General features: G+C 40.3%; 1 protein-coding gene across 1 annotated transcript in view; it reads right to left on the bottom strand.

Annotated features, from left to right (window-relative positions):
• Positions 1-253: 253 nt before the first annotated feature.
• LOC139733153 (uncharacterized) overlaps positions 254-26,267 on the bottom strand; it is a 50,864-nt gene continuing 24,850 nt past the window's right edge. Inside the window, exon 2 of the mRNA XM_071643994.1 lies at positions 254-2,186. Coding sequence (XP_071500095.1) covers positions 1,962-2,186 — 225 coding nt within the window. The 3' untranslated portion in view covers positions 254-1,961. The remainder of the gene's footprint in view (positions 2,187-26,267) is intronic.

The raw sequence follows: 26,267 nt of genomic DNA on the forward strand, positions 1-26,267 counted from the left end.
CACTTAATGCACCATACATCGATTCAAACGTTTCAATCTCTCATATAGGGCAAAAAATAAAATAAAAGAATAAAATGACCAGTCAACAGCAAGAAAACAAGCACAAAGCAACTGAACAGGGACAATGAAACCCGAGTGAGAGAAGAATCAGCCAAAACCATCCACACAATCGTCCAATACACTCCGAAGAGAGAGAGATATTCTTCTGCACTTGCAGACACAGACACGATACAATTCACAGAACGAGGATGTGTAAGGAATATATTTTAATTCTGACCAGGTATTAAAGTGACTTCTTTACAAGCTGTGGTTTTCAAAGGTTCGATGCGCCGTTCAGGGAGCGAAGAATAGAAGAAATATGTTGCAATTGATGACGTGACATTACTCTCCCTATCAGACATGATAGCTAACAATGATTGCAAAGCCGTGCTTCAATTATCCTTGCAGTACATACTTGCGGCCTTTACAAATGATACGTATTGCAATCAACAACAGGATGAGAACGTACACAATCAAGAAAGAAAATAGAGATGAACGAGACACTAATGTCTATGCAGTAATCAGGAAATATGTACAACAATAAGAGAGAAAAAAGGAAGGACAATCTCTAGTCTAAACTGACAAGGGAACATTTCAGGATTTGCACTGGGTGAAAAGCTCAGTTGCAGCTGTATACCTTGACCTAATGAATTGCGCAGTTACTGGAACGTGACTACAGATGTAGGTAGAAGTACGTCGATGTGAAAGAGAAATGTGCGAGTGTAAACAGGGGGCTCGACAGCTATTATTTATTAACCTTTCTTTGAGAGAAATAAACACGCCTTCTCCTCCCAGTCCGAATTACCTTCTTCTTTAAATAGCCGGCACATCTCTGCATTTTTTTTTTCCACAGGGCGCCATCGCCGAGCAGAATGGGAGAGCAGTATTCCAGGTTTAATCAATTGGCAAGATTGTTCAGTGACATTTTGATGGAATCGGATGACCGGAAATTAAAGTTACTGTATGTGGCCAGTTGTGGCACGTGCGCAAGGTGAAATCTGCACTGCCTTTGGGGCAGTCGGAATAAACGAGTCAAGATCTTCGCAAGACGTTTCTGTTTTGTTTTGTTTTGTTTTGTTTTGTTTTGTTCCTATTCTCCTCCGTCCGCGATGCCTGTCGTAGCATACTATCGAGCATGATGCTCTGCTTATAAGTATCATCTTGGCTCAAGCAGAGCTGACCGGAGTTAAAGACTTATCTTATTCCAAAGAGTGTCCGGCTATAGAGGAAGAGGTGATGCTATTGGGAGAAAGGTGCATGTGCTGACTTTTGACTTTCGTTTATCGTGTACCGAGCATCTTCTACGGTCTAAGCTTACAATACTTAGTAAACGACAGGAAACATACAATGTATTTCATGGTATCTGGCAGGACACGCGATGAACGGGAGAGAATTTGCTTATAATTGTACTTAATGTAATCCTTTTACTGCTACGGTGTAGTGGTCTTACTTATGCTACATCTGAAATGATACGAGATGAGGTGGATTCTGGTCTCAATTTTCTCCAATATTAAAGAAACATTGCACATCCCATGAATTTATTTGTACGCATAACACTTTGAATTCAGAATTGTCATGATCGCATCCTACTGCATGATTTTCATTTATGAACACGAAAGCTGCATTTGTTGAATTTAAATCATTGGATATTTTCCCAAATAATTCGTATCTGCTTTATGCTTTGCAACGATGATAGTTTACAATCTTTTTTTACTATCAATTCACGGCCCCTGTCTGAAAAACCAAATTTGCATAACGAATCCACCTAAACTTGCATTGGTATACATATAGAAAAAGGTTGAAGTCGTTGATGGTCCCACACCCATTATTTCATGTTGGTAGATTGATGAAGCCCCCTCATGTCCTCGTTGTTGCTGTGTTCAATGTGTGCGAGTGTTTGCGTGTTGCAGCAGCGGCTTGGTCTACTCCTGGTCAGCGGCGGCGGCGGCGGCCGTCTCGTCCATGGTCTCGCGCCTGCTCCTGGAGACGAAGTCGGCGATCTCGTCGGGGATGCCGCTGCGCTTCCTCCTCATGCAGAAGTCTTCGGCGAGGCTGTCGAGGAAGGGGTCGGCGCAGAAGTTCCTCTTCACGGCGTTCTGGTATGTGTTGTGGAGCTGATCAAGCAGGGCGGCCATGTTCTTTCGTTGCTGCAGAGAAGAAAAAAGGTGAAATGCAGACAGACTATTAGCATGACGCTCTTTCCTTTTTTGGTGGTTTGTTGGGGTGTGTTTTTTTTCTTTTGCATGACAATGTCGTCGAGTTTTCGATAGTTTGAAAAAGGATCTGCTGGTTGAATGACTGATTTGCAATGTGCTTTCCCCCCGATATTCATACAGAGGTGTAGGGGGCCTACTCATTGAATTCCTTGACATTGAGAAATTTACCAACATACAAGTATATGGTGTACTTTTGACTCTTAAGAAAAAATCTCATGAAAACTGGGCAAATAATCTTCTTCGCTGCTTCGTATTGCGCCAATACCCAGTTGAATATAAAGTTTCCTGACCAAAATTAATACTGCCTTTCGAAAAAAAAACACCACACAGACAAGAATGACATATTCTGAGCAATCTTCTTCTTTGTGATCTTCCAGTCGATTATCAAACCTCGTCACTTGTTTTTGCTTATCACTATTCTTCTTCAAGTACATCGTCTTTTATTTTACTTCCTGAAATTGAAGATACATACGAATTTCCATTAAGAATATGAAACCGTTGCATTTAACTGTTTTCTCTCGTATGTCGACGGTTAATTCTATTTGGATGTACAAAAGTAGAGGCAAAAAGATGGCTATATGATTGAATCCGCTCTATGCGTGAGAAGACAATCAAAACGCCAATTCTATTTAATTCAAGTTGGACCTCCCGTGCGACCGACCAGAAATCAATAGTGTCGTGATGAGAGCGGACGATGGAGCCCGAGCGCTCTCCTAGCGGTAGACGGAGGTGACCGGTACACGCAGCACGGCTCACCCCTGGGGATTCGGTTGGCACGTTAGCCTGTCCAAGCCGCACGAGGTGTTTCATCTATACACCTCCAAGTGGGCTACTCAACAACGTTCTTGTGCTGATGGCATGAACGCTGATGGCATGAACGCGGTTGGCACTGCGGGAACGTAATTTTACCGGAACTACCATGACATAGCAGGTCATTAAAGATTGAATTCATGTCAGTATAAGAAGTTGAAATGTAATAACAAAGGAAGAGACAGCGAGAGAGATAGAGAAAGAGATTTGTGAAGAAAAATGTCCCCCCCCCCCCCATCGGGATTGCACATTAGATCTATATACACATCAATACACCATGCTGCAACAGTGACCCGACATTTGCTCCTGCGATAATTACTCCGGTCTTATTATCTCCAAGGACTTAATAGATAGGATGAGGATTAGGGTTGGGATAGGATTCTAGGTTTAGTTTGATGTGAGGATTAGGATTAGGGTTAGGGTTAATTATGTTTGTGGGTAGAATTCACATTTGGCTTAGCATGCAGATATTTCATGCGAGCATGATTGTCGTAGGAGCAAATGTCATGGAGCCTGCTGCCATAGACATGGCTTCATTCCACGCACAAACAAAGTCAATTTTAATATCTTCTCCTTGGTTTGGAACTTCTATTTTGCTTTTCATGCTGCATAGCATCCTTTCAACAGAGTTGAATCTTCTAAGATTTGCTGCTTTTGAACAGAGACATTAAATTTTACAATCACCGCGCCATAGTGGATGAGGCTCTGGACTCAAAGCTGAAGGTCCCGAATTCGAATCCCACAACGTGACTTCATTATAGGGCATCCCCCTTTGCCCACAAGCAAATAAAATGGAAAACCTGGCAATGGAAGGATGATAATAATATAATGACAGGGCCCTCGGCTAAAGCAATAAATGGCAACACTGAAGAGGCTACCCTGGATGGAGAAGACATTAGATCACACATGGACATACATACTCGGCTGGATTCGAACCAACGATCCGCTGATTACCGGACATGCGTCGTATCCACTGGACTACCGAGCAAAAAAAAAAAATCAAAAATCCGATGACTACGTTTGTTTGAAAAAATAAAAAACAAAAACAAAAACTATGTCTTTTTCTATCCACCCACAAGTCCAATAAACGAGAAACATTAGAGAACAACATTCAGAAGCATTCCTTTGACACACCACACGGGATCTTTTCCGCCGGATAAACTTGATTGCACGGTTGAAAACAACTCGATGAACCTTTGCCCACAGGGCTTTGCGTTAGGCAGAACAAGGCACTCCGATATGCGAAGAAAAAAACCCCACCCACCCACCCAGAAAGGAACTAATGCAGTTCTGGGAGATGAATGATTTAGTGTGCTTCGTTTTGTTAATACAATTCGTTGGGAGCAGAGACATACTGTGAACTAGTTCGCCGTGATTAACTCGCATGAGCTGCAGAGTATCAAAGTGCTGATTGTTTTTGAGCCAGCAGCGACACGCCTCGCTTCGTCAGATTGGATCTAGCTTCACACAATTTAACGTGGACGGATAATGAAGTTCATGCCCCATTTGAAGTACTTATCCCCAAAATGTGGTGGCCATGGAATAGACCACGAGTGATATAAGGAATGATGATGATGTGGGCAGGCACGCATCTTCAACCAATATCAAGCAGGCTGTCAAGCGATGGTCAAGCGGGGGTAATAGCAGGGAACCTTGATAACGCTTTCGGAATGATGATTTTCACGGGGTTAACACTATTACGTACCACGCCATTGCACATAGCTGCATTGGCACAAGCCTGACAGATTAGGATATTGCTAGATGTAAAAGGAACTCACAAGATATATACTTGTCACGAATTGCTGACACCGTGCCCGATGTGTGCTAACAAAATTAAGGAGTGCTTCTATAATACCTCGCCTCAGAAACGTGAAGCTAGTTTGATCTGAGATTCGACACAGGGTGAAATTCTATCTCGTAATTATTGAGTTTGGCGTCAGAGAGAGAGAGAGAGAGAGAGAGAGAAAGTAAGAAGGGAAGGGGGGGGGTCTGCAAAGAGGGTTTTGGGGCCGTGTAAACCGCGATATCGCGAACAGGATTCAAGTGTTGGTGTACAGGAAAAAGAGCGTTTGCTGCACAAACGGACACTAATTGTTTGATATCGTTTACAGGTTCACACTTCATAACTCTTTTCACTCCAATAGCACTGGTTTATCGGTTTAAGGCTTTAGTAGCCATGTAGCCATCTTCCTTCTGCTTTTAACAGCATGGCTGTATTGTCTCATTACGGTCTGTAGTCGTTGATTATGACACATATATTAAACTATCTAAGAGTTTCATCGGAGAGGTTTAGAAAAGGAAGGGAATTATACTGAACATGAATCCATTCTCTGACCATGTAAAATTCAACCCTTTCTCTGAGATACTTTGGACAGTGTGTACAACTCTATTGGCTTTATCTGTGCCAATCTACACTCAAAGCACACAAAGGGTTAAAAACAGTCATTCTGACACCACATGTTTTGAAAAGTGAAGGAGCTTTCAAAGAACACATCACATCTCCGTATTCATCGAGCGTGCCATTAATCGTAGGTGTGTTTTGTGTTTAGATTAGTGTCCTGTAAATGCTTGTATTTGTATAACTCGATCAAATCATGGCAAATCCTCCCTTTTCCTTTGTACGAACAACACTTTCAGAAGTAGATATGAATGTACAATAGTGTCTGTGGTAATATTACAGATATTCTAACATTCACTAACAAGTATACTCCTATAGCAGGACCAAACATGCCTAATAACCTCCATTTGCACTAGAGGGTATATTTTCGTTTTGCCAGTTTTGCTCTAAGATGACGAACAAGGGACGCATGTATAGTGAGCGCTCTTGATATATTTGCTGGCCTGTTAGGTGTTAAAATGCTCGATAAGCGTTTTCTACTAAAAGCATTTAACAACATTTCATCACGTCTCTTTAGAGCTCTGCAAAGGCATGAAATGCTTTAATAATCACAATATTTGTGGATTTACGGAGAGGGAAGGATGACAGCGAAAAGAGAAACGCAGTTTTCCAGTTCATCCGAAATCCGTCCACACGAGAGGAGCGAGATGCCTGAATTGTTACCTTGGTTACGAGTGAACGCACGCTGTAATGGCAGGAAGGGGGGGGGGGGGGGGGGGAGGGCACCTCCAAAATCCCGCTATCGCCTCTTGGACGAGCGAGAGAAGCGGATTTTGTTGTCTCAGAACACAACCCATTTAGGTTTCTGGGTGTTCTACCATTGACATCTCTCAGTCTTGTTTCTTTGTTTGTTTGTTATTGTATTTCATAAGGGGTACTCAGAGCCTGTGGCTACTTTTTCTTCTACATGATGCACCCTTGCCCTTTATTGACGAGAGAACAAAATACACTTTGAAGGTCGAATCATCACTATAGTAATGATATTAGTACCAGCCGTGGGCAACTGGACCATGGCGTCTCAAGGGAGAAGAAAAAAGATATGATATTACAGTTTGAAAGGGGAAGGACGTTTGTTCGTACATCAAGATTTCGAAACTTGAGTAATGGAGTGCATTTTAATTAAGCGCCCTCGGTATGATTTGCACTTTTCGCAGGAAATTAAAGGGCGCGCACTCTGCTACATTTCGAAATATGAAACGGCTTTTGATACGCCTAGCATTAGGACGCCATTGAAAACTAACCGTGCCGAGTTTGCGCGCCAAGTAACCGAATCTATATGCACTTTAGTGTGTCTACATGATGTAGTTTCGACCATTAATTGCACTTTCCCCTGAAACATCATATTCTGACAGAAAAAAAGCCACATTAATGGTTCCCGTGACTGAGACTATAATGCTTCAGCATCTCCAGTTGACAGGAGGCTTAACCACTCGTCTATGCCAAATTTTCGATCCGTATTTTTAGTCTAAATCCACTAATGCGGTTCGAAGCAGACATACTGATCTCACGTTATGTATCCCAAAATTGTTCGGTGTCGTTTTAAAAATGGTCTGCTTTGCTAAGCGTTTCTTATCAATGACACAAGAGTGTTCTGACTGCAGACGTGCTTTTTCTAGATGTCTTTCATCTATTCCAATCGTCAATACGCATTCATATACAAAGCCGAAGTTAAGAGTATAATGACGCTCATTTCAAAATTTAAAAAAAAAACCCAACAATTTAGCAAATTATCCCTATCCTACACATTTACTGGCATCATCAAATTTAATGCTTTAATGTTCCAAGCACACAGTTGACATATCTTAATTGTACCATGAACTGCCGCCGCCTCTTCTCTCAAGTTTCCTGTCTGTCTGTCTGTCTGTCTGTCTGTCTTTCTTTCTTTCTTTCTATACTGTGCTATAATGGTGAAATTGCAATCACTCAAGTAGATCGTTTGTCTTTAAGATCAGCGAACATTATGACTGAATGAATGACGATCGATATTGTATCTTCCTTATCTAAATCTCTTCATTGATTGAAATAGCTGCACACTACATTTAATTTCGCATGACGTGATAGCTGTGATTCCAAAGTATAAAGACCAAGACTTCAGACGCCACATAACGTTACCCTTCTCTAACACGCTGATTATCGCCGAAGCGGAAACCATGTCCCTCGTAAGAAGGGTATTACCCTGGCCTCTAAAGTCCTCTTGTCAGGTTTCTAACCCCCCCCCCCCCCCCCCCCATCACCACAACTATGATTCTACCAGTGGATTCGCATCATATCTAATGATATTGGCTCAGTCGAGAGTTCTGAGCTAATCAGCTTCGTCATGTGGCTTGCAATATCAATGAGCACATCATACTGTAAATATTTCATAAAACAACCAGTGCTAATCGACTACAGAAAAAAAACCAACAGCAACAACTCGTTATTCACCCCACCACCTCCTGTTTTTCCCTTCCGCAAGACAAGCTTTAGCGGATCATCTATTCGAGTGAAGGCTGTAAAAGGGAATATGTATGTAGCAAATCTCATTTCAGACATGAGTTATGATTTATCAAATAATGAACTTACACTATTGTTTCTACATTCCTGGACGGCATCCTGAGTTTTTCACCACCAAAATATCGAGATCCGTCAGTTTACTCGTTTTTCATTTCATTCAAAATTAAGTATCCCTTGCTATTACAACCCAAGCATGTGTTTCAAACAATCGCCACTGCATCACTGTTTCCACTCGATTTATACTATAATCTGATGAATATATGAAACAACAAAACTACAAAATATGTACCCTTTTGACCATGCGTGATGTTTAATCACGCGAGTATACGCTTGCGCATCGGTGGCAAAACAAGTTGCCATACTTTTTTATTATGTGAATAAAATACAATAAATTTCTATATCCCCCAACTAGACTCTTTGTCTTTGCATTCTGTGCTCAAATCACTAGCTCTCATTCCATGCTAAAGCCCAGAGTACTCTGAAGTGTTTGACTTATGATACAGATAAACTGTGTTCACAAGAGTTGTTTTACCGTTATTTCATCGTCGGGATGGACTTGATGTTTAGCTAGCGGGGGGGGGGGGGGGAGGAGGGGGGGGGGGGTAAGGGTTAGCGAAGACCCTAATCCCTGCACTTGAGGTAATTTATGACATCAAAGGACTAGCCCAATCTTTGCTTCATGTTCTTGTCTCCACTGATTGTATCCCAATTGCATCAACCTGAATCTTTTCGGAAGTAAGATGTTTCGGTCTTTTCCTTCCTTCCTTCCTTTCCTTTACTCCTCCTCCGCCCCTCCCGAATTCCTCCTCCGCCTTACCTGCTTCGCAGTTTCCGAGAAGTAGTTGCCGATTATTTGGGTGTTTGTTTTTTTCCAAAGCCGACAAATCCCATCTAATAACTAGCATAGGACGTCGACAGAAAAGGCGCCCGGTCTGGCTTTTTTTTTTCTTCAGAAAAAGATAAAGAAGTAAAAAAAAAAATATGAGGACATGGAAGAAGAGAAGATGAAGTGAAAGACAAGGAAAGAATCAGGGCACCCTGCAGAGCGGGATGATCAATATTGACAGAGTTAATATTTGTGAAACAACGGCGAATTACTAGAAGACGGACCTGTCCTTCTGCAACAGCTCAAGTGCGTTTCTGCTGTCCGCACAACCCGCTTTTCGCTGAGCCCTCTTACTTTTTTCCCCCGAAAGCTCTCAGGCCACCGTATGATTGATATCCGCTGCAGGTGTGTTAGGAGAAGAGCGAAAATGTTTTGATGTTTTGATGTTTTGATTCCACCGTAACCATGTCCCGTTCATGCCATGAGATGATTTGCGATGTTTTTGGAAAACTTTCGATGGTTCCACACTCGGAGGATTCTAACGTCCTATTGACAAATTTATATAAACATTTTGCCCACAGGACTAAAAGCGTTAATCGATCGGGTTCATGTAGCAATGTTAATGATATCTGAATAATGCAATGCAGTTTTCTGCTTGTATTGTGGGAAGAAAAGATTATGTCATTCTGACTGTAGTTCACAAAATGATTGGAAGCGATATTGAAAACATAATTCCACTTTGCTCAAGTTCTTAGCTGTAAGATAGAAAAATATATGATGTAGAATATCATATCCTAATCCTGATATCAAACTAAACCTAAAATCCTCTCACAACCCTAACTTTAACCGTAAGTCCTTGGAGAAAATAAGACTGAGCAACTGTCTCAGGAGCAAATGTCGTGTCACCCATAGAATGTGTGACAGCCTCATTTATTGCGCTTGGAGGACAGATTGGACGTGATTGTCAACATGAATATGCATCATGACGTCGCGGTCTGAATATTCATGACTTTGGGCCATAACGCGAGGCACTGGGACAGCATCCTGCCGAAGGGGCAAAGTTCCCCCCCCCCCCCCCCCCCCCCCCGCTATGCTTCTTTCGAATGGCCAATCTCAGTGTGCATTAATACTTGCCTGTCGAGGGCTGGCTGACTGTCTGTCGGTTTCTCGCACAATTTAACAATCGTCATCTCCCATAACTACTGACAGCATTGGCCCGTGATTAAAACCGCATCATGGACTCCTAATTCGATAACGTGATTGAGCAATTACTCTTTAAAATGACTTCGTCTGACTGCCCATTTCGAGATCACTAATGTCTGGGTGCATGTCTCATTCACTTCCAAATGACACGCACAACCAATTTATTATGCAATGTTTAATAAATCACTGCGAGCAATGGCATATAAAATATTATATAATTATTGTCATTCTTCTGTTTGAACGCCTACAAGAGACTTTAGAAATAATGATCGATTAGAGAAAGATGCAGCTGAATACGGATAATGCTATATGTAATATATTATATCAAAAGCACCACTATATAGCAATCCTATTCCCAAGCCGTTAAAAAACACTGCTTCAGTAATTCCAGGGTTGCGTAGGACAAATGGGATCGCAAAAATACAGGATTTGAGGTAGAGACACGATGGGCACCCTGTAAAGTAGCAATCCTATTGTTGAGAAAACAAAACATAAAAAAGGAATTTCAAAAACCGCTGCCGCTCTACATGTTGGTAGATTTTGCCAAATTCTGCATGCAATGATCCAACTTTAGTTCTGTGTCACAGAGACAGAACAACCAAATACAGAGAAAAACATTGACACGAAAATCAAAATGAGTAAAAAATTAAAATACAAACATGGAGTTACAATTGAGGTTCGTTTCTCAAAATGTCAGTTGAGACCAAAACATTATCACACTCGCCATTAGAACTGAGAAATAATGATGAGGAAACCCGAACAGAGTAGAGTTGGTGGACAAAATGGGTCAAACCCTTAGACAAACCCCATCTCAAAATAACTCAGAAAAGTACCGCATTGCGAGTGATATATATATATATATAACATAATTCGCGAGATTAAACATATTCTCCTCTTTGTTCGAAACAGAGAAAGGCATCGATAGATAAATCGATAGATACAACTGGATCTGCAAATGTGCAGAAAGAATGAAAAGGATGAATGTTAGTAGGTGTAGCAGAGCGGAAAGAGAAAAAGATATCATTCTCTAAAAGTGTTTTTGGCGCACTCCTCACCATTTCGATCGTAATTCATCGTCTTACTTGATTGATCGTGTTCGCTTGTGTGAGATTAAGTCTTTACCCGATTTTTTTTTTTTGACCAGCTGTTAATAATTGTGTACCCTAGAGAGCTGGTCCTTTCAACGTGAAACGCCCACGTGAAGAGGCTGTCAATCAGTTAAAATGTTATCGAGGTGAAATGGATGCATATTCTGAATAAAAAGGGAGGAAAAAAAAGTAAAAACGTCGAAAACGTGTTACAATGATGTTTAGGCCTCACCCATTCAAGTGCAAAATATGGCTTTATGTGCGGGTCACGCACAATGATGTAAAATGTTACGCTCATCCAAATGTCTGAGCGCTGGAATTAGGTATCGTAAAATATTGACATTATATGTGTGTTTTTTATCATTATTGTTGATATCTAACACTGTCTAATTTTATCGTTGTTTTCATCGCTATCTTTCTTCTCTTAATCTTCCCTCTTCAGCTTTCTCTCTTCTATCATTCTCTATCTCTCCTTCTTTGTCTCTTCTCCATTTCTCTGGCATCTCCCATCTCGCTCATCTTTCATTCTTTCTCTTTGTTGTTCTCATCCCCCTTCTACTTTGAATTCGTCTTTTGTCCCCCCCCCCCCTTCGAGTAGCTTCTTCAATCATGTTGCCAAAAATAAAAACAGGCCTGAATGAAAGAATCGAACGCTCTTTTAAAAAATAGTGGATTTTTTTTTTTACCTGAAGTTTTTTATTTGTTGATAGAAGGAGAGAAAATGAATCATGGACAAACACGTAAACGAAACACGTCGATGGAACGGAAAGGAATTGGTCTGAGTGTCTTGATTGCAGTGCAGCACATTGTGCTGGAAGGAGACCCTGACAACCTTATCCTCCGATTGTGGAAGATACAATGAGGAATTCATTGGATTATCTTCCACCTCCACACGATGCTTGAAAGATAAAGAAAAAAAAAGAGCAAATGTCGCGAGTCTGCAGAATGCAAAGGTCAAGCCATCAAACCACTGAAGGGGCCGATTCGAGTTGAACAAAGAAGCTGCTAGATGCTAGAGGACAGTCTACTCTCTGACTTTTTTTTTACTCCACTGGAGTCAACATTAACTTGCGTCACTGGTATAATAATGTGTTTCACCCATCCCGTAGCAGATCTGTAAGTATACCAGATATATACACATACATATGAATATGTATAAATGTAAATATAGCATATATTTTAATGCGTATTCATGTTTGCTTTCGTTATTTATTTATCTGTTTATTCATTTGTTTGTTTATCTATTGATTGATTTATTTATTAATATGTCCAGGGCTCGACACTAACGGTGGCTCGGTGGCCCGGGGCCACCAAAAATGAAAGTCGGGCCACCAAATTTTAGAAAAGTTCAAATTTGGTGGCCCGCCTCGGGCCCTCAATTTTTTTTGAAAATTAGGGTCCTATGTCAATAAATTCGTAACTTTTTGTGCCGGAAATGCATAAATGCATGCAGTGAGTGTGTAACTCATTAAAAAAAAAACAGGACTTTCAATGTTTTTTATTGTTTTTTTTTTTCGGGCCACCAAAAAAAAAAAAAAGTTCGTGAGGAGCCCTGATATATCTATTCATATATTTGTTTACTTAATTAATATTTTACTATCTATTTATTCATGCCTTCATTCAATTATCAATGTATCTAATAAGATAATACTCTTTGGGTCCAAGGTCTTCAAAAGGCGTTATATACAACATGCCCGAAACCAGCACAGGTGACTGTCGAACAATATCTTGCGTTATCACTTTAAGAGAATGAGCTACGACATGCCGCAAAAAGATTATTCTTAATGTCTTCTTTAACACAGCCGCCATTCTTCACTCCTTCCAACGTGAAATGCAATATGAGTGCTGTTAATCGTAGAAACTGATGCCCTCGATTCTTCAGCGACATGACTTTGTGTGAAGAGCATCATTACAACACCGTCTCGCAGGAGTAATAAGCGTAAGATGTTTCATCAGAGGTACGTGACGGACACATTCTTTCTGCCTTCCTAGACTTCTGCCTTCTCCTGGCATGTATCCATTAACCACCTGCTCACCCGAACCATCTCTGCCATCTATTGATCTCATCGAGAATTGCAGTGTCTAAGAGGCAAAGGATTAATCACATTCCTCCTCCGCGGGGAAGCGCGTCCAGTATGTGCTCGCAACACCGCTCATCAAGGCGCAAAAGTCTGTCGGTTTTCCATACCACGTCCCTATCTTTTGGCTTGACTAATCAAACAGTGGAGATCCCGTGCTTTAGGTGTGGGCATCGAGTCTCGCCTTACTCCCCCGTTTATAACTGATCACTCGCTAAAACACCTTCCGATCTCGTATAAATCACAAGCGTGAGATAAGACATTGAGCCAATAAGAAGGCGATAGGGGGAGGGAAGTAGGTTACTGTAATGTGCTTTTAGGGGGTACGGCAAATATACAAAAGTGCTCCAAACTCTGCCTAGGGAGGAAAAAAGCCAGCGGAATTCCGGAACTTCAGTATGTGACGTACATCTTCATTTAGTATTTAGGATGCCGTACCTCCCTACTCACTGAAGCCAAAACTGTCTGCGCTTCTATGCGCCTTCTTAGACGATTATTCCGTACTTACTTGCACTTTTGGGGTCGTGGTGGTTCCGCGATATAATCGCTAGATCGCTAGCGAGTTTCCTGCAAAGCTGGGATGGCATGTTAAACTACGCGACTTTAAGCACTTAAACTTGAGATATATGTGTGTCGCCGGTGTTCACGTCTGTTTTGGCGCACGCTAAACGTATATCATTTTATGCAGACTGGGCGCATTTACATTGCTTGCCAAGACAAACGAGGAACGTGCTGTGACGACACAGTGAGGTGTGTCTAGCCAAAGATAATTGCAACTACAAAGTTACAGAGTTTCTTGTGACTTAGAAAAGAGAATCTGGGAAGAGAAAACAAAAACAAAAGAAAACAGGATGTAAGGGGGTGCGCATGGTCGGGGAAGCGAAGACAAGTCCAGTCAAATTAATTGCTGTTCAGCAGTACGATTCAATAGCAAAGCTAACAGCTTCTCGCTCACGCTTGACTTGAAAAACATTCAAGCCGTGGACTGAATTCAAAAGAAGTGTCTACAACACCCATGTCTTTTCGTGGCCAAAAACGTGCACACATGGTGGGTGCAGAATATACCATTTCCGGGATTGTTGTTGGTTCTTTTTATAGCCAATGCGGCTATTGTCAAAAGAATTGCAGACAATTACTCCTCTTGATCTGTCAGTTTTTATTCAAAGTTAATCATAGTTTTGCCCCCTTTGCCAAGTGGTAACCTACTCATTATACCCGCCTAATCATGTTATCTCACTACTGGGCTCAAAACTTGTCTAGTAGGGCCTACATTGAATTTTGTACTTGGTCTGGCAGTCTTCAGTCAAGTCAGGCCAGCCTTTGTTTTTTTAATCTATGCCAACCTGCGCGCGGGAAGTTTGAAATAAGACATGAAAATATGAAATTGGCACAAACCTTAACCTTCCACATATTACCGAAAAAAATCCCAAACAAAAATGAATATGAAGAATTTCATAGCAAAATGAGCCTTGTGCCATTTTTAAACATTTTAAAGTATGTCCATCGTCAGATTGAGCAAAATAAAACCTTTCTGGTGATACCTCATTTGTAACATAACAAGGAATATTCTAGAAGTTATGATTAAAAATATCCCGTATATTCTTGTCATTTTCTTTGTTTTTTCAGCAGCTTTAATCACAAATATCTCAACTTCACAAGAATGGTCAGGAGTTAGCTCGTTTTGCGATAAAACTCTTCTTATAATAATCACTTCATTCCTCTCTTTCAGTACTCCTAGTTGTGATGTATGTAGTGCTTCTGCAACTGCTGCGAGAATTGTGAGCTTTATGGACAAAGTGATTCAATTTTCAACCTGTAAGTTAGAGGACGCTTGTAATCAATTTAATCCTAGGACATTGACTCTGCACTAATCGAATCAGAATGCTCGTTCCAGGGCGCGATGTGCAAGTGATCTTCTGAATATTGTACTCGCATGACACGCATTGAGAAAAAAACCCTACAAAAACAAAACAAAACAAACAAAACAAAACAAAATAGAGCAGAGATGGATTTTCGAGTACGATGGGTATATCAAATTGCACTAAATTTGAAATCTGTATGCAAACACAAAATCCCTTTAGGGGCCTCTAACTCGGCTGCAGTCTACATGTACACACATCTCACGTTGTTATCAATGACATCACATCCGCTTATTCAACTGCCAGTATTTCAACCTCCTCTGCAATAAATGTTTGGGTGGCGTTTTGGGTTTTTTTTTTTCCCTCTACCATCTACTGGTTATCCAGGGAGGTTGGTCAAAAGCTGGATTACATTATGGCTATGACTTATATTATGCACACGAAAAAATAAAGATCATCGTGTGTGTGTGTTGTTGTTTTTTTTTTTTTGGTGTGTGTGTGTGTGTGTGTGTGTGTGTGATGAAATATGGGCATATGACCTGAACCACGCCTGCACAAGTCAATATATAACACGCCTAAAATGAAGTTGTATTTTCTAATGCGTTTCAAAATAAAAAGACTGAAACGCTGGCAGTCCTTTTGTGGGCTGACACTTTATATAGGAAATTCCTCATACCGGATGAGAGAGTGAGAGCAAGATGTGGCGTGGGCGTGGGTCGTGGTGGCGACTTTGAAGCCACAAATGCGGTCTTACTTGGCGAACCATTACCCCTGGATGGTCAAACGTATGATGCGTGCCTTATCAAGTCGACCGAAATGCCGATTGGATACAGTATACGCGTAGGCCGAAACGTACGACGTCATAATGAATGATCACTAATAGAATCAATATCTATGTCAGGTCGATAATACTCTTGTAAGTGTTCCAAATGAGACCGTAGTGGGTCTTAAAGCATACACGTTGAATCGATCATGCGTTGCAGACATCTTTTTTTTCCCCGCTAGGAAACAACTTTGCAATATTGGGAAGGAACCGAACCGACATAATTCTGTCGATTCCCAACAGTTGGCGGCAAATGTCCTTTACCACTCGGTGCCTTGACGACGTCCTTGGATAAACTACATTGTAGTTGAAACAAGCGGATACAAGATAGTATGTTTATTGTTTTACAGGGTGTTTAACCCGGTGAAGTGGTCCCGCTTCACATCCAACTGGACCCCATGGAAGACCAGCTTAGTGCAGCTGAATATAGGCTATCCAGCCATCTTCTCAGATAGAAAATGAACAACGAAACAAACAAACAAACAAGCAAACAAACAAACAAACAAACAAACAAACAAAAATTGTAATCCCGCGAATACCAAATAATGTGTTTACTTCTAATGCTTTCAGGCACTCTCCACATTCTTTATTTCAGATGACTAATCGTCCTACAAAAGCAATATAAAATAAACTAATGGAATTTTGCTCTCTCTCTCTCTCTCTCTACATATATATATATATATATATATATATATATATATATATATATATAACTTCTATATTAGAAAGAAAGGTAGTTCGGTCATAGCTGAAGCGATTGTGATTAAAAGCCATTATTGTTATGAGTAATAATGCTGTGAAACAAAACAAAATGTCTAGATTTATGCGTCACCGTGTAAGAGGGGGCCGTGTTCTGTAAATGCAGAGAATTGCATTTCTATCAAGACCTTTGGCTTTAATTTCTCGATATCGAATTGAGGTATACCGGTAGCCGGCGGGGGGGGGGGGGGGGGTAGAGTGGTGTTGATAGTCTAAAAATCACCAATATATCACGAGTCGGAGAAACTAAAGATTTGAAGTAACAAAGGGACAAAGAGACATCCTGCATGATGTGTATAAAACGTTGGGTTCTTCAAGCGAAACGCGATTTAAAACAAAAAGCACCTGAGACACCTTGTGATGACCAAAATCTTGCTTAAAATTTAATGCATATCTGATAAGCTCTGGAGTGCATGTTTAGAGGAGTGATCAATATGACCTATTTCCCTTTTTGATAAACTACGGAACTCTGGCGATTGAAAAAAACAAACAAAACATACACACTGAAAAAAAAAGATTAGAAATATCCGCAGAGAGAATACGGCAACGAGACACAAACAGAGACTTTGGGGTGATAGTAACCAACAAAAAAAAAAGAATAAGGACGTGGTTAAAAAATGGATTATAGCTGTCATTAAAAACAAAATGCCAAAATAAGAATATTTCTGAACTACGGAGAACAGAAGCACCCGAAGACAGACTAAAATGTAGGTTTTCGGAACTTGCGCCTATACACAGGAAAGCTGATCTCATCAAAAATACATGAAAATAGAATTCTCATCAGCTCTTTGAGAAAAGGTTTTGTGGAACAGTGCCCTGGTTTCAAACAATATATATAAGAAAAAAACAAGTTCCTTCAATATCCCAGTTAAAAAAGTGGTACCCGGATAATGCTATCGATGTATTGATGGAGGAAGATCATCAGTGTGGCAAATCAGTGCTGCAAATAAGAATACTTATGAACGTAGACACAGATTATAGCGAGGAAAAATTTGGTTTTTTTTTTCCCGCGACAACTTGCTATCTACCAAAGATAACAGAACCACGCATGCTGTTCTTGCCCGACATTAGCGAGAAAGCGCCTCCGGGAATATTTAGAGTGCCGCGGGATTACCTCCGCCGAGGCCTTTCCGTTCCTATTGGAATGCTCTCTCTCTCTCTCTCTCTCTCTCTCTCTGTCTGTCTTTCTCTCTCTCTCTCTCATAATGGTCCCTTGCTGTTTCATCACATCGAGCAGCGAAATCTTTGTCCTACTTTAAGTTCTATTCACATTTCTATATATCAGGCTTACAGACAAGAAAGGGTTCTTTTTGTTTGTTATTTATGTGGTGTGTTTTTTTTAACCCAACATACATATCTACCGATATGATGTATAAAGCTATGTATTTGAATAGGGTGTACAATGCAACGGTTAAATATTTATAAAGAAATCAATTGCCAAATACTTAACGAATGAATAAAATATAAAGATAAAAAACAAAACAAAACAAAAACATGAGGTTTGATGCGAGGAAGGGAAAAATCATAATTTCGATGAAAACAACAACTCGAGACTACTTAATGTTACGCGTCATAAGACGAAGAAGGATTATAATCAATTGCAATTTTCTTTCTTTTTTTTTTTGGAGTGGGTGGGGGCTTGAGGGGGATTTGCTAATACCTCTCCAAGGCAATCACACTAAACGGTGTAGAAACTGCTTTTTAAAATTTCATGGAAATGAGGTTTGGATATCGGATCGTTGTAGATTTGAATAGTAGGTCACCCAGTTAGCAAATCACAAAGTGTGATATGTATTATTCAATATGACTTTTTAGATTATGCTATAATAAAGACCACTGGACGCTGATGAATGTGTAGAGAGTCCACACAAAAGTATGAGTGATGAAACATTTTATGAATCATCACACTGAGAAACAAACACAATCTATGCTTTCAATGATATCACGAACATTATGCGAAAATAAAACATTTAGAAACAAAGAGGAAATGAAACCTATCTCTCTTTCAAACATTAATAAAGAATGAGCATACAGACACTATCTCTCACTACTTTTTGTATCAAAAAGCTAGACGATATTGCTATGTATAGAGGTCCTCAAGACAAACTTAAATCAAAATGTTTTAACAGGGCAAGTCTTGCATACTGAAGTTCTCTTGATACCGTACCTCAGTAGTTTATGGCTGAGAGTATCAGATGCGACTAAAAAAAAGCCAAGTTGCAGAATAACATTCACGTATAGACGATCTATTCTAAATATCTTAGGTGTAATCGGATATGAGATGTTGCATATCAATGTAGAAAAAGAACATTTTTTTTTTCTGTCTTCGGTCTATGTTACTTTATAACAACATATGTGGGGATCGATTTCCAACTCAATGAAAGAATGACTTCGCCCATGAACTTGATATTTCCCTCTTGATCTCGGTTCAGCACTCGCATGTCACTTTTTTTTTGTTATTGATAGGGAGGAAAAGATCGCTCGTTTATTATCCCTCCTTATAACTTCTGTGCGCCGAAACGGAATACCCGCGTGTCGCTCGGAACTCGTCGAGATATCAAGACAGCTCCTTTTAATTCCCAATTCCCTTCCGCTCCATTTCTTGCCGTCGCTAAATTCGGCCGGTCTTGAAATATAGATAGGCTCGTGTGAATGACGGCCACCTTCTAAATAAATATCATCAGCATGCAGAAAGGGAGGTCTCCAGGGGTGGTGAAATTATATCGGTTGCTTAAGGAACGCCTTTACATGATGAGACGGTGGGTGCCTGCCATTGAATGGAATTTTTAACCAATAGAGAGGTGACGAGGGATGGAGAAAGATCTGCGGAGTGATGTGAGCAATAGTATTGATTGTGACTCTTGGTCTTTATCACCGAAACTTCGAAGTCGGTCTCCAAAACTTCTGTCTGTCTTCGAAGGCGGTGTGGCATACTTTGCTGCAATCGATGTTTTCATTCACTTTCCCCGCACGTCACTCATACAATAATTTGGAAATTGCCTCGCGAAGACTCATCCAACTACGAGCGGCATCACTTGTTAAGATGAATTCAGATTTCATGCGCAGGAATAGGTGAAAGAGAATTTCCACTTATCCAAGTTGCTTAAAGTTGCTTTTGATAAGCAACTTGGATGTATATTAAACTGAAGTCAACTTGAACATTGAGTGATATTGTTACTCAAACATTTCTTAATTAGATAATTCGCTTTAATGATCGACAACTGGGTTGATTTTTGTCAGTCGGCTAACAGTAGTTCCTTCTAGAGGTGACAATAAAATTTGACGAGCTGACTCATTAAACTTTGGAACACTGCCACTAGTGAGGTTGTCTTTAAATCAAATACATTATTTTTTATTGAAAAGAGTCAGCTAAAGCTGTGGTTTTGTTTGGTATCTATTCAAAATATTGATTACTTTAATTTGTGCATGTGTGCATATTCCTTAGATTCTTCCCACAGGTGCTTAAGTATAATTCTCAGAAAAAAAAAGACTCTCTATCTAACAACCAGTTTAAAGGTACTGCCTAAAGCTAAAAGTTTACTTTTTTGGGGTGAGATCAGCATTGAAATGACATCTCGTGCAAAGTCGCATTGCTGAAAAAAAAAACAGTGCGCAGATGAGGTTTACAAGTCATTTATGCTTATCTGAGCCTATCTGAGCGCTATAGGGTAAAATAATTTACCCAACAAAATACAATCAGAGTCCAAGAAACTGTTCCTCAAAGTTGTGAACCATCGAGCGTTTTCTATTTGGTCTGCGTTCTCCCATCTCTCTACTTAACTCTTGGTGAGGATGGAAATTAATCTGCACCTGCCTGAGAGAGAGATAGAGAGAGTTGGCATTCATCAATACCATTTATCTTCGGGGAGTGACCAATTATCTCTAGATTACCTGAAACGTTTGTCGCGTTAGGTTCTAAGCAGGTCCGTGTGGCGCATTTTGACCGATGTGTGTGTTCGTCCCTATAGCTTTACCTCATCCTTTAGCACGGATGATCGAGTGAATGATGTCCATCATAATATATCCTGTTGTCACGAGGGGCACTGGGTTTTTAACACCAGGGTCCCCTCCGTACTGACCTGGCTGTGGTGATTGGCTTCGTGTGAATGGCACCTTAGCTTACTCTGCGGCTGTTCTTGGCATTGGACCGGACTCGTATATATGCAGCAGTCTTCAACAACTTGCTAAACCTGCTGAACCTGCACACAACGCCTGATTACAAGTTCGAGACTATCGCTGGTGACTGGTGCTAGTATTAAGATATAGCAGCAGCAGCGGCACTAGCTCAAAACTCCGAATCTCAAGATGTAACTTAAAAAAAAGAACTTCCATAGTTTCATTAAATCCATACGCATTCAGGATGATGGATACGAATACAACAATGCAATTATTTTTCTTTTAGCATCAAAATCACCTCTCTCTTGCCGAACAATACCCCCCCCCCAAAAAAAAAAAAGAAGAAAGAAACATCAACAAAAACTACAACAAGTGAATGCCAATGTAAGTGGACTACACAGAGTTATGGTCATGAATGGAATTGTGTCTGGATATGATGTCCTCTAATATTCTATTCTGCAATCTACTGATGGCTAATGGTATCATAAGTATACTCGATCAAAACAAGATGACTGCATGCCCGACTTCTTCAACATTATATCATTAGCCTTGTTCCGAGCAAAGCGTGATAATCAAATCCAGTGCACTCGAGAAACAGTAATGTGCGTCACTGAAATAAAGAGCTAGAAAAAAAAATGACGATCACGTAGTCACAAGGTGGTGACTGGCGATGCATTAAGTAAGTCTCGTTAAATCTCAAGTCGTAGATTTTCAGACTCACTGGAGCATATATTCACATGACTTTTCTAGAAAACAAATGCAAATTGGTGAAAAACAACATGTTTGAAACGTGATCGGAAAGCAAATGCTCAACTTGCCTGTATAGAAATTCGCTCGAATATTCAAAGAAGAGTGTTTTTTTTTTTGTATACTTGCAGGAAAGTGAAAGAATTACTCTGAATATCATTTTGAACATTGATGACTGTCTTTTGTCCAATTTGCTAAACTTTTCATCAATAATTACAACTCGAATATAGCTAAGTTTCCCAACGTAAAGTTCAATGCACAAGTCCATAATATGTACGTAGCTTCGCTCGCATGAGTACGAGCTTGGTCATGATTTCCAAATATCCATTATTTTGTTCTGCATGAAACTGGACTCATAATTTACCTTTATGAAACATTCCAGCGTAAGTCATCCTATTAAATGTGGGGTTGCTTCCATTTCTGAGCTTTAATTATTCACTGTTTTATTTAGGAATATTTTTCGCTACACATGCGTTAAATTGAATCCCTCATTAAAGAAAAATTAATGTAGTTCTATCATTTTGTGCTCACAAAATATTTATGATTTAATTATAGGGTTAGCATTTCACAGTATTTTGATAATGACGACGATTTCGATACTTCGTTTCGCCTAATGTCGGGAATGTCACATAACTCACTCTCATTACTACTGAGTGTCTTTCAAAAGTGAGCCTCATTGGTTCAACATTTTGCACATCTCCGGCTCTAACCACGACCGACATCACTCAAAAGTAGTATGTCTTTCTCCGGGGTTATTCCCCCTCAAATATGTCTATAATAGGTGCCGTTTAGTCTGTACACGGCAATGCGAGGGCAATGCTTTTCCATCAAAAAGTAATTGAGGAAGAGCGGGCGAGAAAGAGATAGAGACGGAGACACTTGGTTTTCTATTTCTTGAAAGGCACATAAGCTCTTTAGTCATCTACAATTCCTGTATGAAACAAACTCAGCGAGAGGACAGCTTGAATTTGTCATTCATTTATTCATTTCATTTCATTCCATTTCAACACGGACACTTTCTGAGCCGAAAGCTTGTTTGCCACGAGTACATGCATCTTAACAAGTTGCTTAACATGATAAAGGAAATAGGCGCTTTTTATAATCCTTAAAACTTAACATCACCTAATATTCCTCGTAGAGATCAGAAGAAAAGATGAGCAACGTCCCGTCACCTCCCCCCCCCCTCTCACCCCCACCCCCATCCCACCCCCACCAACTCCTTACCCTCCACGCTCCCGGCAGGAAAGAAGTAGCGTATGATTGCCCGGTAGAGGTCCCATTGAGGGGTATTGTGTTTCTCGGCACATTTTCTGCGTAACCGCGTATGATATGTAATGAGAGTTTTCCTTCAATTAACACATCCCGACTTTACTCGATCATAAACAAAACATGCTATCGGCATGATTTGACAGGGTTTCCCACACGGATTAGGAATCTCGAGGTTGTTTCTTTCTCTCTGTTTTCTTTTCTTTTACTTTTTCCAAAGGGCTGAAAATGCTCCGCGGTATTTTGCTAAATTGTCATACACCGTATTTCAGGCGTTGAAGACGATTCTACTTGCAAATGTCTATGCCACAAACAAAATACGAAAAAGAAATGTAAAAAAAAAAGGAATGCTTGTTACTACAATTCAATCAGTAAGACAATATGTTTCATCCAGTGCAAATAACTACATAGAATAAGAATACATTACGGAGCCGAAGCATTAAAAGAAATTCTCTAATAGGTGGCTTTTGTTTCACTTTTTTAACCTTCGCACGGAAAGAAAGGAAGCAACCTGACCCCCCCCCCCCCCCGAAAAAAAGCAAGAAAAATCAGTGGTGGTCCCATCTACGACAAGCACCACCACAAATAGACGTTTTTCAACTTCAGATTTCTAAAACAGCCACAAACATGACTCTTAGCGTCACAAAGATTAATGCCTTATTTAAGATATCCATTTCATCTCATCGTAAAAAAAAATCCCACTTTTTTAAGAATACATTGTCATTTTCGAGGTTCCTTAAAACCCAAAAGGAGATGAGCAGTGTAAGGAAAACAACCCTATTCGGGTTTCGACAACATTTCTTCTTTATTCTTTTGTTTCACAAACCAATTTAAAAGGCATTCCGGCAAATTTGCAGTTAGAGGAACTGGACGTGAGGAATGCAAACACGATCGCTATGTCTCCAGGTCATCTGGGGAATATCGGTGGCGTCTCGATCTCCCAACCTTGGCGGGTTTAATTATTGCGAGTCGTCTTCCAGTCATGGTAAACAGGGGGGAAAAGGTTGGGAATGAGCCTCACCACGCCCATTATCCTGACGTCCGGAAGGGTACCTCATTCTTTCATATATTTTAGGAAAGGAGAAAGAACGCTGCAATGCAGCTAATTAGAGTTAGCTGGAAAATAGGTCTTAAAAGTTAATTAAGATAAGTCTGTAGAGCTAAGTAGCTTCGAATACATATCGTTCCAGTTGATTGGATGTAATTTATCGATTTTATTTAACATCCTTGTGTTGCGTTTATACGTATACAGTTGCATATGATCACAAATTGTAAATCATTCCTCTTCCTGTATCCACACAACATTTTTTTTTAATTCTTTTATGAATTATTTTGCGTCTCCTCTATCCTTCTCTTATGATTATACCCACCACATGATACAACAACCAGGATGTAACATGATTATTGTCAATTTTGCCTACTGAAAATTGTTTTCCAGGGTTTTTCTAGGTGCTGTCATCTGCTTGAGTGACAATTTAAAAAGAGACAAAGGAAATCATATTACCCGTGCATGCGATTGTAATTCAACTGGTTACTTCTTGAGTTTGCAAGAAAATGCATATTCTTGAATGTAATGAATAGCAACTTTGCAGCAATAAACTAGCCCGTTTTAGTTTTACGTTTGGACCCAAACCTAACAACCTTATGAATCCTTGTGTGACAATAAGTGATGAAATTGAGTGGGTATGGTGGAAAAATGAAGAAGCAAACTGCTGTATTAGGCTGTTCCAGATTCGAATGAGACTATCAGCCATTTGAAAGCTGATTTTACGCAAACGTACTAGGTCCATTGATACACATACATAGTAACGATAAATCATTTACCTAATTTTCTTTTTGGACGACTAAATTGGACATGTTCATGTTTGGCAATCCTGCCTTTGTATGAAGAGAAAGGTCGTTGGAATCCATAGAGCAAAATTGAAAAAAGAAGAAGAAGAATTGCCACGTTTAACGGCACCTTTGCTTCCAAAGAGAATATTTGATTCTATTCTCGTCTGCTTCGCCATAGTGCATTACCTAGCTGTACCCGAAATCGTGTCAAAAATTCGAACGTTTGCCGCTTAAGTCGTTACCTCCCACAACCGCCTGGTTGGACGTCCCTCTAACTGCAATAGACGGCCAGTGGATACGCCAGACTTAAGCCGCGACCCACAATGACTTAACATCTCCTCTTGAGCTGGTCCGTGTTAATAGCACCAGCCGGTCTGCGGGGATTTGTAACTTCGGTATCTCCTCGAAATGTTAGAGGGGAAAGTGATAGGTATACACATTAAAGATTTATGGCTCCGCGTGTGCAACGGGCTGTCGGGTATGCTAATTGCAGGCGAGCTGAATTTCAAACAATCGAGAAGTTTATCCTCTTAAGTGGACAGCAAAGAGGCGAGTGATTACGTTTGTTTGAAAGAGTGGCGCAAACTCGTCTACGCTGTTCAATGAAAACCATAGAGGCATTTTTTTCCTTAAGAAAAAAAAATGCGTGTACAAACGAAGGTGAGCTTCTTTATCACGACTGAATATTAGTCATTATTTATGTTCCCGACGACATCACACGTTCGATATTAAGAAGGCTATCATGAATATTGTCAAACTTAATCACCTCGTTTTGTTTGAACTTGTCGAGCTACATCGTGAATTACTCTCCCCTCAAAAAAGCAACAACAAGAAGACAAAACAAAAAGTTAAAAAAAATTGCCACTGATGTGGCACAGCACGTTCAGTATAGGAACTGTTCAAAATGTGACATAACGGGGAGCTGAATTCAAGTGAAAACATCTTTATCACTCTCGCCGGGATTCCATCAGGTCCACAAGACTTTCCTGGACTCACTTTCCGCAACTGTTGCATATAAAATACAAAATAAAACTAAGGAAATCAGAAGTATGAACTATGAAAAATCACGGCAGCAACTATTCTATCATATCTTTATCAGTTGTCAAATCCATTACTTTGTGACCTTGAATCACGCTCTAAAAGTGACACTTCAGGAACCCATAAAATATTCCATCTGGTCTCGTTAGACACCTTCAAGCATGACACGTCGCGCTATTTTTCTTTCGTTTGGGCTTGTGGCTTTCTAGAAAACTTCACTTTTATCTTTAAGATCTGAAGCAGTACCGAGGCGGGTGAGAAAACCTGATGATCATTCAATGTATCAAGCAGACAATTCGGAAGTGAGGCGACCACGTCGTTTCCATGGCAACCAGTTTGACATCACCTAAGAACCCCCCCCCCCCCATGACATCGCCGCTGCACATGGGCTTAACAGATTATTAAAAGAAAATAGAAATCAATAGATTTGACATTGAAGTCGTCATGATTGAGAACGAAATGACGCCCACGATATAATGTATACCCCTCTCGGTGGTATCATTTTGTTAGGGCGTTGTAGACGCTTACAGCTTAAAATGTGTAAAATCAATACAATGGTGACCATCATTTTCATCGACTCGACGTGATAGCGTGAATGGAGAGCCAGAGCTAATGGTTGAATGCAGGGTGGTGCACAGGTTTATCACTGGTGTAAATCCGTGATGGGAGCAAAAT

The sequence above is a fragment of the Diadema antillarum genome, unplaced genomic scaffold (genome assembly GCF_040938485.1).
Source record: "Diadema antillarum isolate AM-2024a unplaced genomic scaffold, OU_Dant_1.0 seq00000462_RagTag, whole genome shotgun sequence".
NCBI lineage: Eukaryota > Metazoa > Echinodermata > Echinoidea > Diadematoida > Diadematidae > Diadema > Diadema antillarum.